The sequence below is a fragment of the Anabrus simplex genome, chromosome 1 (assembly GCF_040414725.1).
Source record: "Anabrus simplex isolate iqAnaSimp1 chromosome 1, ASM4041472v1, whole genome shotgun sequence".
Classification (NCBI taxonomy): Eukaryota; Metazoa; Arthropoda; class Insecta; order Orthoptera; family Tettigoniidae; genus Anabrus; species Anabrus simplex.
In genome coordinates, this window is record NC_090265.1 from 1,612,842,295 (window position 1) to 1,612,860,779 (window position 18,485).

Below are 18,485 nucleotides of genomic sequence, written 5' to 3' on the forward strand. Positions count from 1 at the left end.
CAATCCGGTAGCAATAGTGAAGCCAGACAGCAATTTCCTATCACTGAACATGCATAATCTGAGATTTTTAAAAGTTGGAGGTTTTTTATACAGTAGTTATATTTCGCATTTCGACAGACTGAAACTCTTGTAAAGTTATATTAACTGAGTCGATAATGGTAAAGAAAGTGTTTCTTATTCAAAAAATAAACACTAATAAGAGGCAAAAGTTTGAAGTGTTCAAATATAACTTTAATGTTATTTATATACAATAGATTTACTAATGTATGAAAAATAAATACATTATACAAATCAAAATTTTTCTGTGTCTGCTCACATCAATTACTCGCGCACTACCTCATTAATAAGTGGCACATCAAGCCATCCACGTCGCCTACCGAGTTCCGAAGAATGTGTAATTGCTCGTGTGATCATGGAGTTGTTAACCAGGAATCTAAATGGACACGATAGACTACGTGCAGAAATTGTTTAAACACCACTATAAACTCATCAATTACCCTGAAATATCCCAATGCTTATCCAAAATGGATTAGAAATGGTGCTGCTCCACTGTTATTAGAGAATGAGAATCCATTGGTGCACCTACTACGCTAGCTAGCATTGTCATTTTCCATTACCAAAGGCTTGCTGTTCGTTAACGAGCATTGTGCGTTCATAATAATTGAACCTCAAAGTACACTCACATTTACAAGCAAAACTTCCTTGCCAAAATTACGGAAACATGCAAAATAAAGTTGTAGTTGTTTAGTAACTTCTCGCCAAGATTTTATTACAGGCTCAATAATTAACCCCCAGAGAAGATTCCTAATAATCAAGAGATTAAGGGGCAAACAACACGATTATAAACTTCTAAGAATGTCCACTATTTGTCCATGGTTTTCTCTTTCCGCAATTTGTAAAGGGCTAAGTCCATATCTGTCAGCTACATTAACAGATGCCCCATGATCGATTAGATGTTTGACTATCGTCGGGTATCCTTTCTTCACAGCAATAAGAAGAGCAGTGTCGCCTTCCATGGTAGCTGCAGTCGTAGATGCATTGTTCTCCAGCAAAAGTTTCACAATGTCTGCGGAACCGTCACTTACTGCAATAAGTAATGGTGTGTTACCATCCATATCAGCCGCCATGGTGCGAGCATTATTCTCTAGCAATATCTTAACCGATTTTATATCCTTTGCCTTGACAGCAAGATGAAGTGCACTGTTACCATCCAAATCAGCAGATCTTGTGGATGCTCCGTGTTTAAGCAATAGATCCACTATCTCAGATTTCGCTCCCGCTGCAGCGATGAGAAGAGCAGTACACCCGAACCTGTCGGCAGCCGTAGTCGATGCATTGGATTCTAACAAAACCTTCACCGTATCTGTATACCCATTGCGAACAGCTATAATTAACGGACTATCTCCCAGAAAATCAGCCGCCGTTGTGAGCGCCCCGTGATTGAGTAGAATTTTCACGATCTCCGAACTTGGTTTGCGACAGGCAATGATTAGTGAAGTGTCCCCAGTTTTATCAGCAGCTGCAGTATCTGCTCCCATTTCCAACAATAATTCGACCATGTCTAGGTTTTGACTCGCTACGGCAAGTTGTAGAGGAGTGTCTCCATTCCTGTCTGCCAGAAGATATTCTTTTCTACTGTCGACCAACAAAAACACAGACAATAATTCTCCTGTGGTGTCTCTCGATAGCACTTCAGTCTTGTTTAAAGAACGCTCCCACAATCGCTCAACAACAAGTTTCTTGGAAGGTTCATCCAGCTGGTGGACAGTACAAGTATCAGTCCTAGAAAACCACTCCTCTGCAAATTCTGATGATAAGTTACCATCAGAGATTACAAGAAGCCTTCTGTTCTCATTGACAATATTTCCCAGCATTTTTAGCACATTCACTACGTCTTTCATGTCTTTTGACTCAGTGTATACATCTAGGGCGAGCAAGTTAAATTTCTCGTCCTGCCACATTTTCACCAAACTTTTCTCCTTAGGAGAACAACTGTCATCATCATCATTCTCATTTTGTTTCATGATATCTTCTAAAGTTGTAAAGAAGAATGTTAGATTTGTTTTTGTTTGCAGAGCCTGCAGTACTTTTAGGCTTCTTAACTGCACATCTACTCCAGGGTACATTAAATGGACTTTATGACTGTCGAGTCCCTCCAACATAGTTTTTATTTCATCTTCGTTAAATCGGATGTCTTTAAACAACGAAGATCCAGGTCCTAAGTTCCCCCACACGTACCAAGTCTCTTTCAGATATTCTGTCTCACCAACTAGCTCCCACCATTTCTTAATTTCCTCCAGAAGTTCACTGTACCGAGAATCCAAGTCTGGAACAATTCTACGAAAATGAAGGAGAATTTCTCTTTTTATAAGATCATCCACTTCGTCAACATTGGCTTGACGGCAACAGAGAACTAGTTTATCAACGAACTCCTTTGCACCACCTTTCGTTCTAAATATACAGATATCACTACTCACACTCAGTCCATACATCAGGTTCTTATTACCGCCTGTACTCAGTAACTCTTCTGCCAGGGGGTTTAATTTAGTTACTGCTTGGAGCGGCTTCTGCAAAGTTGCATTCGTGAACAGCACAAGGTGACTACGATCCCATCCGCTTAACTTCTCTTTTACTGAATCAAAATACTTCTTTAAGCTAAACGGTCCCGACTGGTTTTTAAGTGCATCGACCATGATCTTGAAATTAGGTTGCTCTTTGTGTTTAAGTTGAATTAAAAGCCGATACTTCTCGTTACCATGCACGTACGTCAGAACTAGATCATCAAACGCACCAGCGTCTTCGACGTTGACTCCAAGCCGGAACTTCTTTGTTAGGCGTTGTGCGCGCAGATAAAAAAGGAGAGCCATCTTGTACTCAAATCCAGTCCCTTTCTCATTTGCTACTCCTTTACCACGAACGTAGGTTCTAGAACAAAAGAAAATTATTTTATTATTTTTGATCGATGTCACAAACAAAGAAATTACTTAAATAACTAAATTGTTTACACTCTTTCTTGTAAAGGAATACTTCATTTGAATCGGTCAATGGAGAAATAAACTGTATTTTCTTCTTTTCATTCTTTTTTACAAATTGCTTTCTGTCACATCCACTTAGATAGGTCTTATGGCGACGATGAGATAGGAAAGTGCTAGGAGTGGGAAGAATGCGAACGTGGCCTTAATTAAGGTACAATCTCAGCATTTGTCTGGTGTGAAAATAGGATACCACGGAAAACCATCTTCAGGCCTGCCTCCCGAATGCAAGTTGATGGCTGCTTAACCCAAATCGCGCGCCCACTTGGTCGGTAAAGAAACTGTCAAATTTGTTGTGGTGGTAGTGGTGGTGGTGTTGGTGGTGGTGGTGGTGTTGAGGGACTCCTTGGCTAAGATGGTAAAAGGTTGCTCGGTCACTCGGAAGGGCGTGGGTTCGATTTGTCGTCAGGACGTCGTAAAATGTAAGAAACGAAATTTCCACTTCCGGAAGTTCTCATGGTCCTGAGGTTCACTTAGCCTATACCAAAAATGAGTAATCTACCAGATTAATTCCTGGGTGGCCGGGAATAGAGCTAACCACTCTACCCTAAGAAATGCCGAGGTTACGGATAGTGGACGTCTTTACCTTCCATCATTCCTAGGGCTGTAAGGAGATGACTTTGCTTTGCGTTTGGTGGTGTTGGTGATAATTTACGGTACTTCGAAAAATAAAGGTATCGAAAAAAGAAACGGAAGTGCCACGAAGGGCATGACAATGAAAGACTCCCAAGCCATGGGGGCCACAAGAAAACAAGAGTTGACCGAGGTAGGTCGGATAAGAAAGATGAAAATGAGGAGCCTGGTACAACTAAGTGGATGCAATGTAAGACTCAGTTAGGGGAGCAGTGCACGACAACCTACGCTCTCAAATTAAAAGCCCCTGATCCCCGTTTTACGACAGGCAGGGGATACCGTGGATGGATTCTACCTCCCCACCCACAGGTGGATACGCTCACTATTGAGGGGAATGCAACAAAGGAAGCATATTCCCGCGCATACACATCCCTTGAGTATGCCTTGATTTGTTCAAGTGAAATGTCTTCCACTACGTCAAACAGTTTAAGTGAAATATTACGAAACATGTTTCCATTAATAGTATTTTGTAAAAAGTGGACTCATATTCTTTTTCCACGAGTCCGACTTGTTGACTGAATGGTCAGCGTACTGGCCTTCGATTCAGAGGGTCCCGGGTTCCATTCTCGGCCGGGTCGGGGATTTTAATCGCTTCTGATTAATTCTTCTGGCTCAGGGACTGGATGTTTGTGTCCGTCCCAACACTCGCCTCTTCATATTCACACAGCACAATACACTACCAACCACCACAGAAACACGCAATAGTGATTACATCCTTCCATATAGGATTGGCGTCAGGAAAGGCATCCGGCCGTAAAACAGGGCCAAATCCACATATGTGTGACACAATTCGCACCCGCAACCCCACAGGTCGGGAAAGAGTTAGGAATATAAAAAGAAGAAGATTCTTTCTCCACTGCTGGCCGATTTCAAGCAGCAATATAGGGCCTTTATTTCTTAACTACAATATTCATTACGTCATTAGTTTGTTTTAAGAGGACATTTACTAATCAACCAATTGAATAGTATGGTATGTAAATCACAAACATGCCTGCTTACAGGTCAATGTCTCTGTATTTGGGAACTGGTTTGAGCAAAATTAAATAACTATTGAATATCTTAGCATATTAATAACTCCGTGTTCATCAACGAGAACTGGTAAAGGTCCAAAGGAAAGCAGCACGATTTTTTCTGGGTGATTTCCAACAAAAGAGTAGTGTTATGAAAACGTTGCAAACTTTGGACTGGGAAGTCTTGGAAGTAAGGAGACGAGCAGCTCGACTAAGCGGGAAGTTTCGAGCTGTCAGTGATGAGAAGGCTTGGGGTGACATTAGTAGACGAATGAGCTTGAGTGGGGTTTGTAAGAGTAGAAACAACCATAAAATGAAGATACAGTTGGAATTCAAATGAACAAATTGGGCCAAATATTCTTATATGAAGGGGAATTAGGGATTGGAATAATTTATCAAGGAGATGTTCGATAAATTTCCAACTTCTTTGAAATCATTTAAGAATAGACAAAGTAAAGAACTGATAGGGAATCTGCCACCTGGACAACAGCCCTAAATGCAGATCGATGTTGATTGATTGATTGATTGATTGATTGATTGATTGATTGATTGATTGATTGATTGATTGATTGATTGATTGATTGATTGATTGATTGATTGATTGATTGATTGATTGATTGATTGATTGATTGATTGATTGATTGATTGATTGATTGATTGATTGATTGATTGATTGATTGATTGATTGATTGATTGATTGATTGATTGATTGATTGATTGATTGATTGATTGAATTCACTGTAATGTAAATGTAAGGTCAGTAACCTTAGGGAAGGAAGGCAGCTTAATTACTTTCTTTTTAAACAACATTTCGCTTACAGTATCCAAACAAATTACAAATGAATAATTAAATCACTGAACAGACCTCTGTAAAGTGTAAATAGATAAGAATGCAAATGTAAAACCTGAGACTTTAAGGCATTTCGAGTTAAGTGCGGTGAACTATCTGCGAATCATGCAGATCCTATGGGGTTAAAATAAGTGTGTAAAATGTTAATGCGTAAATGTTAGGCAGGTCTTTTCAGCTGATCTAAAGGAATAATGAAAAGTAAAATTGACCTACAGAATCCATGTGTATAAAACAGTAATTCTAAGTGTTCATAAGCGCGTACAATTTGCTCATATACAGATCGTACAGGCTGTTAGCTCGTATTCTGTTCACATCCAACTCAGGTCGATTATGTAATGTAATAAACTGATGTAATTTTGTTTGAGTATCCATCCGATACAGGTCATGAAAAGCCAGTTGAGTCCATATATATTTGTATGTTAATTTAGATAACGAAAATAAAAAGGAGCAGTAAACTCCCAAATTGATCTGTATTCTCAGGAAACGCCTATCATTTACTGTATTGGAGCAGTTTTAATTCATAAATTTCAGTGACTACTTTGTTATTTAAATTTTGATAACATTAAATGTAATTAAAGATAACTTTAATACGGCTCAGAGTTACCTTATGTAACGATTACTTTATTTGACATTTTAAAATGAAATATAACTAAGGCTACGTCAATCATTTAATCTGTGGTGCACACCTATGTTGTTATCAATCAAATTTAAATTAGTTACTCATTTTAATTGATGGTGATCTGGTAAGAGTATTTAGTTAAGAGATTTATGGGGAATTGTTGCTTATGGTGTAACCTAACTTGATTGTTGTTCTACAGTTTTAGTAACTTAAATGATTTTTGTTGTCCACTTATACTTTTGGGGAATTTAATTAATTTAAAGTTTCATAATAAATTAATTACTTAAAATGTGGTCTGGCCCACTCTCATTTAGTAGCGATAGTACCTGCAGTATTTAATTCCCTTATGTACAAACTTCAGAGGAAGTATCCCGAATTGATCGCGTCCCAAGCAGATGAGAGTCTCCGAGCGGTAAGCATATTTTATTACAGAGCTCCATAGCAGAACCTTAGACCAGATTACCGCCGCTTCAACGTTTCTTAGGGTACAATACATACATACATACATACATACATACATACATACATACATACATACATACATACATACATACATACATACATACATACATAGATAGATACATACATACATACATACATACATACATACATACATAACATACATACATACATACATACATACATACATACATACATACATATATCTTCATTATAGACTATTCTATCTTACAGTGTTCAGTCTGCAAGCATCTAAGTTGACAATCCACTATTTACAACTAATGCTTTGGCCTCGTTTAGTTCCATACCTTCTATCATTAAAAAACAGAGTCTAACCATCGTCATCTTGGTTTTTCTCTTTCTTTGACACATTCAGACCTAATAATATGCAGACAATATTGTGATTTTTTTATTCCACCTTTTCAATACAATTGGTTTTATGTTGTTAGTTCATAATGCTACAACACTACTTTATAGGGACATGTTTCGCTTGAATTTCAAGCATCCTCAGCCTATATAATCATCTCAAGGTTAAGGCCTGTCATATTTGATTTGTTTTGACAAATTTGTGCTTAATTATAATTCTAAAATTAAGTAATAAAATATATAAACATAGGAATTTATGAATACATTAATAGTTTAACAATATGAATGACTATACTAAAATTGGAATAACCGTTAATTCTAAAGATATTGACGTCCAAGACACAGTACCTTCAAATGTTGAAAATTTGGCTAAAATTGTTTTCTCAAAGTTCTAGTTTATTAAAAACAATTGTAATTTGAGTCGTAATTATAGTTAAAACTTATTGGTGTCTGAAGATTAAAATCTTGGATACGTTGGAATTCAGCTTCAAGTTTTAATTTTGAGGCTTGCTACTGTAATTTAATAGTTTTGAACAGTAAAATGTTGAATTAGTTAGTTTCATCGAACTAGTCTTGTTTTTATAATCAGATTTTTATGATCAGAACAGTCACCGTAATGTAACAAAGTCCACAAGGTTTTGTAATAGCAGTCAAAGGGACGCACCATCATTCAAATATTATGAAAGAAACAAATCAACTCCTCAAGATTTGGATTGACGTCCCTTTTGAATAAAACACTCATAAATACAAACTACTACCAATGAAAAATCTGATCATAAAAACAAGACTAGTTCTATGAAACTAACTAATTCAACATTTTACTGTTCAAAACTATTAAATTACAGTAGCAAGCCTCAAAATTAAAACTTGAAGCTGAATTCCAACGTATCCAAGATTTTAAATCTTCAGACACCAATAAGTTTTAACTATAATTACGACTCAAATTACAATTGTTTTTAATAAACTAGAACTTTGAGAAAACAATTTTAGCCACATTTTCAATATTTGAAGATACTGTGTTTTGGACGTCAGTATCTTTAGAATTAACGATTATTCCAATTTTAGTATAGTCATTCATATTGTTAAACTATTAATGTATTCATAAATTCCTATGTTTATATATTTTATTACTTAATTTTAGAATTATAATTAAGCACAAATTTGTCAAAACAAATCAAATATGACATGTTTTAACCTTGAGATGATTATATAGCCTGAGGATGCTTGAAATTCAAGCGAAACATATCCCTATAAAATAGTGTTGTAGCATTATGATCTAACAACATAAAACCAATTGTATTGAAAAGGTGGAATAAAAAATCACAATATTGTAAGCATATTATAGCAAATTCAATACGGGTCTAATAATGAGATTAGTTACATGTAACATTCAGACCTGTCTGTTATTCTCCTAAGTAATCTGTCCGTCTCTTATGTGTACAGCTTTATCAACCGATCTCATTCCTTAGCCTTTGCATTCCGAGTACCACTGCCATCACTCCACCTCTTTGTAGCAATCATTCTCGCTACTTTAATGTCTTACTTTTAACTTAGGAATTAAAAATCCTGAATCCATTCAGCTTTCACTATCGTACAGCAGAGTTGGCCTGAAAAAAAATCGAGTAAGGCCTAAGAGTAGTTTCATGACGTGTGCTGACTTCTGTCTTACTAACAATCGTTGATAGCAACCGCGAACTCGCTGCACTGACTTTTGCTGCACAAGTATAAATCATTCAATTTCACATTGCCATCTAAGGGGAATGCATATCCTAAATACTAGAAGTGATCTACCTATTCGAGTGATCTACCGATTCTCCATCTGACGTTCGATACTTAACGTTTGTTCCCTACTGATATCACTTTATTCTTGGAAATGGGGTTTGGAGTTTTCATTTATTAACACATGTACTACGTAACCAAATTAACTCGGCGATTTAAACTACCTGTGTCATTGAGAAGGTGGTGTTCAGTAAAGTGTTTAGATCTTCGTAATAGAACATAGGCAAATATACTAAGTACTGAACTTACGATGGTAGTGATAAATCTTCTTCCTTGTCAGGTACCTGAAACAAAGAACAACGAGTTAATACAAGTAGTCTTATTTCTTCATATGATCTTTAGCAGCTGAAGGTTAAGGATAACTTTATACACAACTAGCTTTTGGCAATGACTTCGTAAACACGGAAATCAATTATGAAACCATTTATAAAACTGATCATCACTGGAAACAGTATCAAAGCATATTCATTTGTTTTTAAAGGTATGTTGGAACTTTTTGAGGAAAAAACCAACAGTAAGACCACCTCCGTGGTGTAGTGGTTAGTGTGATTGGCTGTGATCCCTGGGGGCCAGGGTTAGATTCCCGGCTCTGCCACGAGATGTGAAAAGTGCTACGAGGGCTGGAACTGAGTCCACTCAGCCTCGGGAGGTCAACTGAGTAGAGGGGGGGACTTCAATTCCCACCCCAGCCAACCTCGAAGTGGTTTTCCGTGGTTTCCCACTTCACCTCCAGGCAAATGTCGGGATGGTACATAACTTGAGGCCACGGCCGCTTACTTCCCTCTTCTTTGTCTATCCCTTCCAATCTTCCCATTCCCGAACAAGGCCCCTGTTCAGCATAGCAGCTGAGGCCACCTGGGCGAGGTGCTGGTTCTCCTCCATCAGTTTTATCTCCCTAACCCAAAGTCTCACGCTCCAGTACACTGTCCTTGAGGAGGTAGAGGTGGGATCCCTCGCTGAGTCCGAGGGAAAAACCAACCCGGGACGGTAAACTGATAGAGAAAGGAATAAAGAAAGAAGAGCCAACAATTTCAGCTTTTTCATCTTGTCTTAGCGCATCCTGTAAGTGAATATAGTTTCCGGTCCTGAATTCCGTATGGTTTGTGCTAGTAAAGTACAACATTACAGTTTTCATTTCAGCATACATGAGTGATGTACAACAAATAAATGAAATCAAACTACAGAAAACTGCTGAATGTGGTCATATAACAATCAATCAATCAATCAATCAATCAATCAATCAATCAATCAATCAATCAATCAATCAATCAATCAATCAATCAAACAAGCAACCAATCTATCTATCTATCTATCTATCTATCTATCTATCAGTCACGTCAGATCTGCATTTAGGGCAATCGCCCAGGTGGCAGATTCCATATCTCTTGTTGTCCAAGCCTTTTCTTAAATAATACAAAGAAAATGGAAATTTTTTGAACATCTCCAATGGTAAGTTATTCCAATCCCTAACTCTCCTTCCTATAAACGAGTATTTTCCCCAATTTGTACTCTTGAATTCCAACTTCATCTTCATATTGTGATCTGCCCTACTCTTAAAGACACACCTAAACTTATTCGTCTACTAATGCCATTCCACGCCATCTCTCCAATGACAGATCGGAACATACCACTCAGTCGAGCAGCTCATCTCCTTTCGCCCAAGTCTTCCCAGCCCAAACTTTGCAATATTTTTGTAACGCTACTCTTTTGTCCGAGATCACACAGAACAAATTGAGCGGCTTTTCTTCGGATTTTTTCCAGTTCTTGAACCAAGTAATCCAGGTGAGGGTCCCATACACTGGAACCACAATTTAGTTCGGGTCTTACCAGACACGTACATGCCCTCTCCTTAACATCCTTACTAAACCCCTAAATACTTTCATAAGCACGGTACAAGCCCATTTATGTGATTATCCCAATTAAGATATTTCCTTCTATTAAATCCAGGTACTTACAATGATCCCCATAAGGACCTTTCAACCCATCAACGCAGCAATTACAATAGAGAGGACTTTTCCTATTTTTGAAACTCACAACCTGACTTTTAACCCCGTTTATCGTCATACGATTACCTACTGTATATCACACAACATTGTCGGGGTCATTTTGCAGTTGCTCACAATCAATCTTGCAACTTATTTATTACTCTATACAGAATAACATCATCCGCAAAAGACCTCACCTCTGTACCTTTTATATATGAGAAAACATAAAGGTCCAATAATACTGCCTTGAGGAATTCCGCTAATTCACTACGTTCTATTTCCTAGAAGTGTACCCATCCATTCAGTCACTCTTTTGTCCAGAACTATTGCACTCATTTTTGTCAGCAATCTCCCGTGATCTACCCTATCAAATGCCTTAGACAGGTCAATCGTGATACAGTCCATTTCACCCTTTGATTCCAAGATATCAGCTATATCTTGCTGGAATCCTACAAGCTGAGCTTCACTGGAATTATCTTTCCTAAATCAGTTATTAATTTCGCAACCATGTCGAATATAATCAGAAAGTATGCTTTCCCAAAGCTTACATGCAATGTATGTCAAACTGACTGGCGTGTAATTTTCAGCTTTATGTCTATCCTTTGTACACAGGGGTTACTATAGCAACTATCCATTCATTTGTTATAGCTCCTTCATGCAACCAATAATCAAATAAGTACTTCAGATATGGTACTATATCCCAACCCATTGTCTTTACTATATCCCAGAAATCTTATCAATTCCAGCCGCTTTCCTAGTTTTAAAATTGTGTAGCTTATTGCAAATGTCATTGTTAGTAAATTTTAATACTTCTTTAGTATTAGTCACCTCCTCTATCTTTACATTATCCTTGTAATCAACAATCCTTACATACTGCTGACTGAATACTTCTGCCTTTTGAAGATCCTCGCATCTCCCCTTGATCGTTAATGATTCCTGGAACGACCTTCTCGTAACCTGTTTCTGCCTTAAAGTACCTATACATACTCTTCCATTTTTCACTAAATTTTGTATGACCACCAATTATGCTTGCCATCATGTTATCCTTAGCTGTCGTCTTTGCTAGATTCAATTTCCTAGTAAGTTCCTTCAATTTGTCCTTACTTTCATAACCATTTCTAACTCTATTTCTTTCCAGTCTGCACCTCCTTCTTAGTGTCTTTACCTCTCTGTTATAATATAGTGGATCCTTACCATTCCTTACCACCTTTAAAGGAACAAACCTATTTTTACATTCAACAACAATTGCTTTAAACCCATCCCAGAGAGTGTTTACATTTTTATTTACCGTTTTTCAGCGATCATAGTTACTTTTTAAAAACTCCCTCATGCCTGTTTTATCAGCCATATGGTACTGCCTAATAGTTCTAATTTTAATACCTTTCTTTCTTTCACACGTATTTTTAACTACGACAAAAACAGCTTCGTAATCACTAATACATTCTATTACTTCGGTTTCCGTATAAAACTCATGTGATTTCACCAGCACCACGTCCAAAATATTCTTCCCTCTAGTTGGTTCCATCACTTTCTGAATTAGTTGCACTTCCCATATTTTTGAAGGGCGGAAAAATGTCCATTCGACACTCCATGTCGTACGATGTCGGCATGTAAAAGATCTCTGGTGATACATTTGGTATTTACCCGACAAAATTAATTAAATCTCAGCCATAGACGCCCAAGAGAGATCCGGTTTACTCTGTCTGCCATCTAGTGGGGGCCTAGAGTAAAACGGAACGTCGAAATTGACGAGCAGACAGCCAGATGGCGTCAAATCGAAATGTCTGCAAACGGTAGCTGAGGCCATACGATTATTATTATTTTTACTTCCCATATTAACTTATTTGCCATTTGTTGTTCATGCTTTCTGTCGTTCGCATCACTTTCCCAATTGACATTTGGTAAATTGAGATCACCCGCTACAATCACGTTCCTTTCCATATCGTTTCCCACATAGCTAATTATCGTATCCAATAATTTCGAATCAGCGTCAGCGCTACACTTTCCCGGACTGTACACTACAAAAACATCGAGTTTCTTATTATCTTTAGAAACGGGCCTTACACTTATAATTTCACTAGCTGATGTGCCGGTGCTTCGCTACGAAATTCTACACTGTATACAGAATTCAAAGTTAAGTAGTGTACACATTGTGAGTTGGATTGTATTAAATTGCATCGCTCTTAACGTTATTTCAGAAGCGCGACGGGGATATCACCATACGTCTTTTCTCATGTGAAGACAGGGTTAGGGTATTTTCAGTACATTGGCAGTTCCTCCTGCCTACTATCAGTCACAATCAAGTTGGGCAGTTTTTATTATAATTGTAGGTCCACTTGTCCAGTCAAAATAAAGTTGGGCAGTTTTCATTATAATGCCACACACTCACTCTCCGCCTTCCTTTGTACATCCTCAGAAAGACTGTCTTTGTGGTTTTACGAACTGAAGACAACATAGGTCATTACAATGACGTCAGTAGGAATGTCACGATTTAAAGCAATGCCATCATATGAAATACTCGTTCAAATGAAAACCCGCCCGTTTTCTCATATTTAACGAACAGTACTACGCTGCCGATCTAACAGTCCAAAGTTCCCGAGCTGGAATGACCAGGCCACGGACAGCCGTGAGCACTCCTCTGCTTTTATTCCAGTAAGTGTGCATACTGATCATTCCAATCAGTGCCTCAGAGTAGGGATCGAATAGTTGGAATACTATGGTGAACCTGTGTTACGTACCAATAGTCATCAGAAAATTTATGAACCGGAGGAATGGCATGCTTAAGAAGAGAGTTATCTAACTCCCCACCTACTTCCCACCATTATCAGGCAGGCTGTTATACTCGTTACGCAGCAGTAATCCTATATATCGGAGATGAGTGGCAGCAGAAGACATAAAGCACATCACAACAAACAATGGTAAATGCAATGTTATTGTTGATCAATTTTATGAGCTTTCTATATTGTAGGCCTTCACATTTAGTTTCCTTCCGACTGTGATATTAGGACGTCTAATGTAAATTGAGTCCTCCTTCATTTCATGACTCCCTCTTGTATATTATTAAACGATCGTTCCGTTGCGACTTTTTCTCATTTTTATAATCATCTTCACAATCTTCCTTGTGGATATGGACCGATGACCACTCGTTTTTACGCCTTAAGACAATCATGACAAAATCCATCGCAAGTTAACAAGATTGAATAATATTTCTATGTCAGCATTGCTCGGGGTTGATATGGACTAAGCAACAAAAGTCTAAATTAATCTAAATTCATGAATTCCTCTTACATTACTAATCACCACCGCGAAAAATCTTATCATAGTCCGTACGGTAAAACTGAATAAGACATAAATTATCGGAAATTGTATTCTCTATAACTTTTGTTATGTAGTACTTTTCGATAGGACCAATAGCGTATGTAAATAAAAATATATGTTAGGCCCCTTCCCCTAAATTACCATTTCAACCCGGGTGAATAATATTATTTATGGCCTAGATTGTAGTGGATTATTCTCTTACTTTAAATACCACTTTTCATTTTCTGAGCAATGTACGCCAAAACTCTTATTATAGATGTTTGCCATTTAGAACATTTTCGTAGCTCACAAATTCTTTCACCAGAATGAATACTCCCCCTCGTACCATTCCTGTCCTGTCTCCACGATAAACACTTCAGTTCCGTGAGAAAATTTCTGCATGGATTATATCATTTCTCAGCCATGCTTCAACTCCTATTACAATACCTTAAAATTACTCAATTCTATTCTTTTATTTTTTTGCAAAATTTCTACAGTTCAACACTAACAATTTTATGTCATCCCTATCTACTTCCAGATCCCTGTACCCTTATCACCGCTCCTTAGACCACGTCGTTTCCCTTCTAAACAAATTACCTAATTTACACGTTCCACTGCGGTTTAAGTGAAGGCCATCTGAGCGCATACCCACCCATTAGGATTTAGAAATCTCACTCCCAGTTTCCCACATACCCACTCCATAGTCTCATTTAAATCCCCAATCATCTTCCAGTCAGTATCCCTCCTACACAATATTCCACACATAGCAATCTCCCCTTCCTTAAACGTCACACGAGCTGCATTTATCAGATCCCACACTTCCCCAACTATGTTGGTACTAATACTGCTTGCCTTACGTTGTTGGTGTAGCATTAATAATGTAATATATACAATTAGGACGATGACCAGTCTACGAAGTATGTATTTAAATTGCGTGCCTTATCGGCACAGCTCATCTCCTGTGATTTATGCCTTCGGCAATTGAACTCTGCATACTTGGCCTGGTACGCGTGTATCGAGCGATGGCATTATTATTGTTACAATAACCATACTAAATTGGGATCTGATGCTGTTACACCAACTGTGTTGTTTATCTACGTATCTGTATTGTGCCGTTTCCATGTGGAACATTCGCCACAGCGCGAGTAAAAGAACAACGAGCACGAGGTCCGGAAACATGGCGCCGGAACAGTCTAGACGAGAACCGAAATACAAACGTTGAATACGCGAAGAAGTGATCGTGAAGAGAGAGACTTTACTTTCATCTTTGAGCGGAAAGACGTGTAAATACTTGTAAATAATGTTAGAATTAAGTTAAATGTAAAATGTATAATGTATAAAATAAGTCGAAACCAAAGATCATACATATAGGATAATGTTATGTAATGTTAAACATCGATAGTTATTAATAAAGACGGTGGCGACATCTTGGTATCGATATATGTAATGAGGTAATAGGGAAGATGATGAACGCGCCGTTCAATAATGATAAACACGCAGAGATATGCAGTTACAGTAATGAATTTAACGAAACGTCGAAACGTATAGCGAAGAGAAAAAGTAAAGAATCTGCGGGAAAAGGAAATAATCTACGGTACCCAGGAGAGAAAGTTTTAGACGAGAAGAAAAAAGACGATATGGCCAGAGATAATGCATGGAAAAAAGTGGAGGAGACGATATGCTCTCGAGAAGAGAAGAAACAGTTATGGGAACTGTTGTGTCATTACCACAGCGAATTTGATACAAAACCAGGACAAATACCCAACTACGAGTACAAGTTGAAGGTGACTGACTGGTGTCCATTTAAGAAGAAACCGTATCCGATCCCAAACAAATACTTCGGCGAAGTAGCCAAAATCATCGAGGAAATGGAAGAGAATGAGATAGTATCAAGGAGACCCACTCCATTCGTAAACTCACTTGTGGTAGTGAGGAAGCCCAACGGATCCTTAAGGATATCCCTGGATGCAAGAGTAATAAACGAGAGAATAGTGCCCGAGAACGACCAAGTTCCGAACATCAAGGAGATCACTCGATCATTTCAAGGCAACCAATACTTCACGAGCATGGACTTCACGTCTTCGTACCATCACATCACGCTAGAATACAAGTCAAGATTGCTCACATGGTTCATGTTCAACAACCACACGTACGTATTCAAACGGCTATCCTTCGGAATTAAGCCGTTGGTTCCGCACTGATTAGAGCTTTTGACGAAAACCTGACTTCAGAGGTGAAAGGATTCTGCATCCGTTATGTAGACGACCATATATTGGCCACAAACAGCCTTGAAGAGCACCTAATCAAGCTGGAGAAGTTGTTAGATAACCTATCCACAGCTGGCTTCAAAATCAATCTCGACAAGTCCAGATTCTGCCAATCGGAGATACTCTTTGTTGGTCACGTAGTCGATGGCGAGGGAGTGAGACCGAATTCAACCAAGATTCAAGCAATTAGCAACTTTGCAATGCCCGCCAAAATACAGCATGTACGCCAATTCATTGGCATATGTCAATTCTTCGCAGACCACTGTCCAGGATACGCAAAAGTCATGGCACCACTGTACGGCCTGCTCAAAAAGAACAACAAATGGAAATGGGACGACGGATGCGAAGCAGCCTTCACGGACGTCAAGGAGCTGCTGAACAACTCGATCAAGCTGGGATACCCAAACTTCGAACTGGACTTCATAATCCAGACGGATGCGTCGTTGACAGGCATAGGGCATAGGAGCAATTCTATATCAAGAGAAGGACGCTGAGGATGGTAAAAGAAAATACCTGTCATTCTACAGCAGAAAACTGCGACTACACGAAGTGAACTACACCATCACCGAGCTAGAAATGCTGTCGGTAGTACAAGCACTACAGCAGTGGCGCAAAATTATCTACGGATACCCAATCGTAATCCGAACCGATCACAAGGCGTTGACATTCATGCTCAAGTCTACTCTATCCAGCGAGAGGATATCGCGGTGGATCCTGTTTGTGCAACAATTCAATATTAACATCGAACACTGCAGTGGAAAGTCGAACATCCTAGCAGACATACTGAGTCGAAATCCATGTGACGAGGAGGTCAAGATCTTCAGCCTCGAAACCGATCCTGAAGACACCGACATCATGGATAAACTCAAAGAGTTGAGCACAGCACAAAGAATAGATCCTTATCTTGGAGAGATTGTCAATCAACTGGAGCGAGGCTCGGGAGATGAGCGTCAACGGAATCCTATGCTGAACAAAGTGCTAGACCTATACACGATGAAGAAGGGATACCTGTGTCGATACATCGATCAAGAACACACCAAAGCAAGGATAATACTACCGAAGGAATATCACAAAGATGTGGTGTGGTTAACACATCGGCATACCAGACATGCAGGGGTTGACAAGGTGCATGCGACCATGCGCGAGACCTTCATATGGGACAAAATGAAGAACGACATATGTAAAATCGTAAGAACCTGCGACACATGCCAAAAAGGAAAACACAATCCGTTCACAATGGAACAAACACCGATCCCAATACTACCAAACGAACCGTTAGAGCTAATGGCAGTTGATCTGTACGGACCTTTGTCCAAATCCACTAAAGGGAACAAATACATCATCGTAGCCATGGACGTATTCTCCAAATTCACTGACATGTGTCCTGTTAGGAAAGCAAACGCCAAATCCATCATCCGAGGCCTGGAGAGGCATATCATCGTCAACATAGGAAAACCAAAATTCCTGCTAACTGATCACGGTCCGCAGTTCACGGCCGCAGAATTCCAGAAAGCGTTAGACGACATTGGGATACGACACGTATTCAACTCAATCAGACACCCACAAGCAAATCCAGCTGAACGACTAATGCGAGAGATTGCGAAGTTTTGTCGTATCTACTGTCCACGACATCACTGGCAATAGGCGAAGGTGATCCCCATAATGCTCAGCAGCGTAAACGATACAGTACACGAATCCACAAGCAACATTCCCAGCGTGGAACACTTCAACAGACACCCAAGTCGACCATGGGATGAGATACTGTGTTACCCACACGACGACCAGCTGACGTCCACAGAATGCATACGTCAAGTCAGAGAAAACATGAAAAATCAAGCAGAGAGACGAGCAAGGACAGTACGACATCGTCAATTCCACTCACCACTGCGAGAAGGGGAAGTGGTGCTAGTGAGAAAACTCAAAATCTCAAACCCAGCCGTCGGATTCTATGCAAAATTTGCACCATTGTTTGATGGTCCGTACGTCATTACCGAAGCATACAACAACAACGCCTACAGAATAAGAAGCTTGGACGGTGCCAACGAAGCTACGTACAACGCAAGTAACCTCAAACCATACTACACCTGGAAAGAAGAGGAGAGCCGAACTGGCGAACCATGCGAGGTGACGCCGAAGATAGAACCTGATACAGACTTGTCGGACAGCAGCGAGACCAAATAAGAAAGTG

The 18,485-nt window shown here is 39.0% G+C and overlaps 1 protein-coding gene across 1 annotated transcript in view; it reads right to left on the bottom strand.

Moving 5' to 3' along the window:
- Positions 1-209: 209 nt before the first annotated feature.
- Positions 210-18,485, bottom strand: part of LOC136881175 (uncharacterized) — a 64,512-nt gene continuing 46,236 nt past the window's right edge. The window contains exons 3-4 of the mRNA XM_067153849.2: positions 8,998-9,032; positions 210-2,925 (exon numbers count right to left, since the gene is read on the bottom strand). Coding sequence (XP_067009950.2) covers positions 840-2,925; positions 8,998-9,032 — 2,121 coding nt within the window. The 3' untranslated portion in view covers positions 210-839. The remainder of the gene's footprint in view (positions 2,926-8,997; positions 9,033-18,485) is intronic.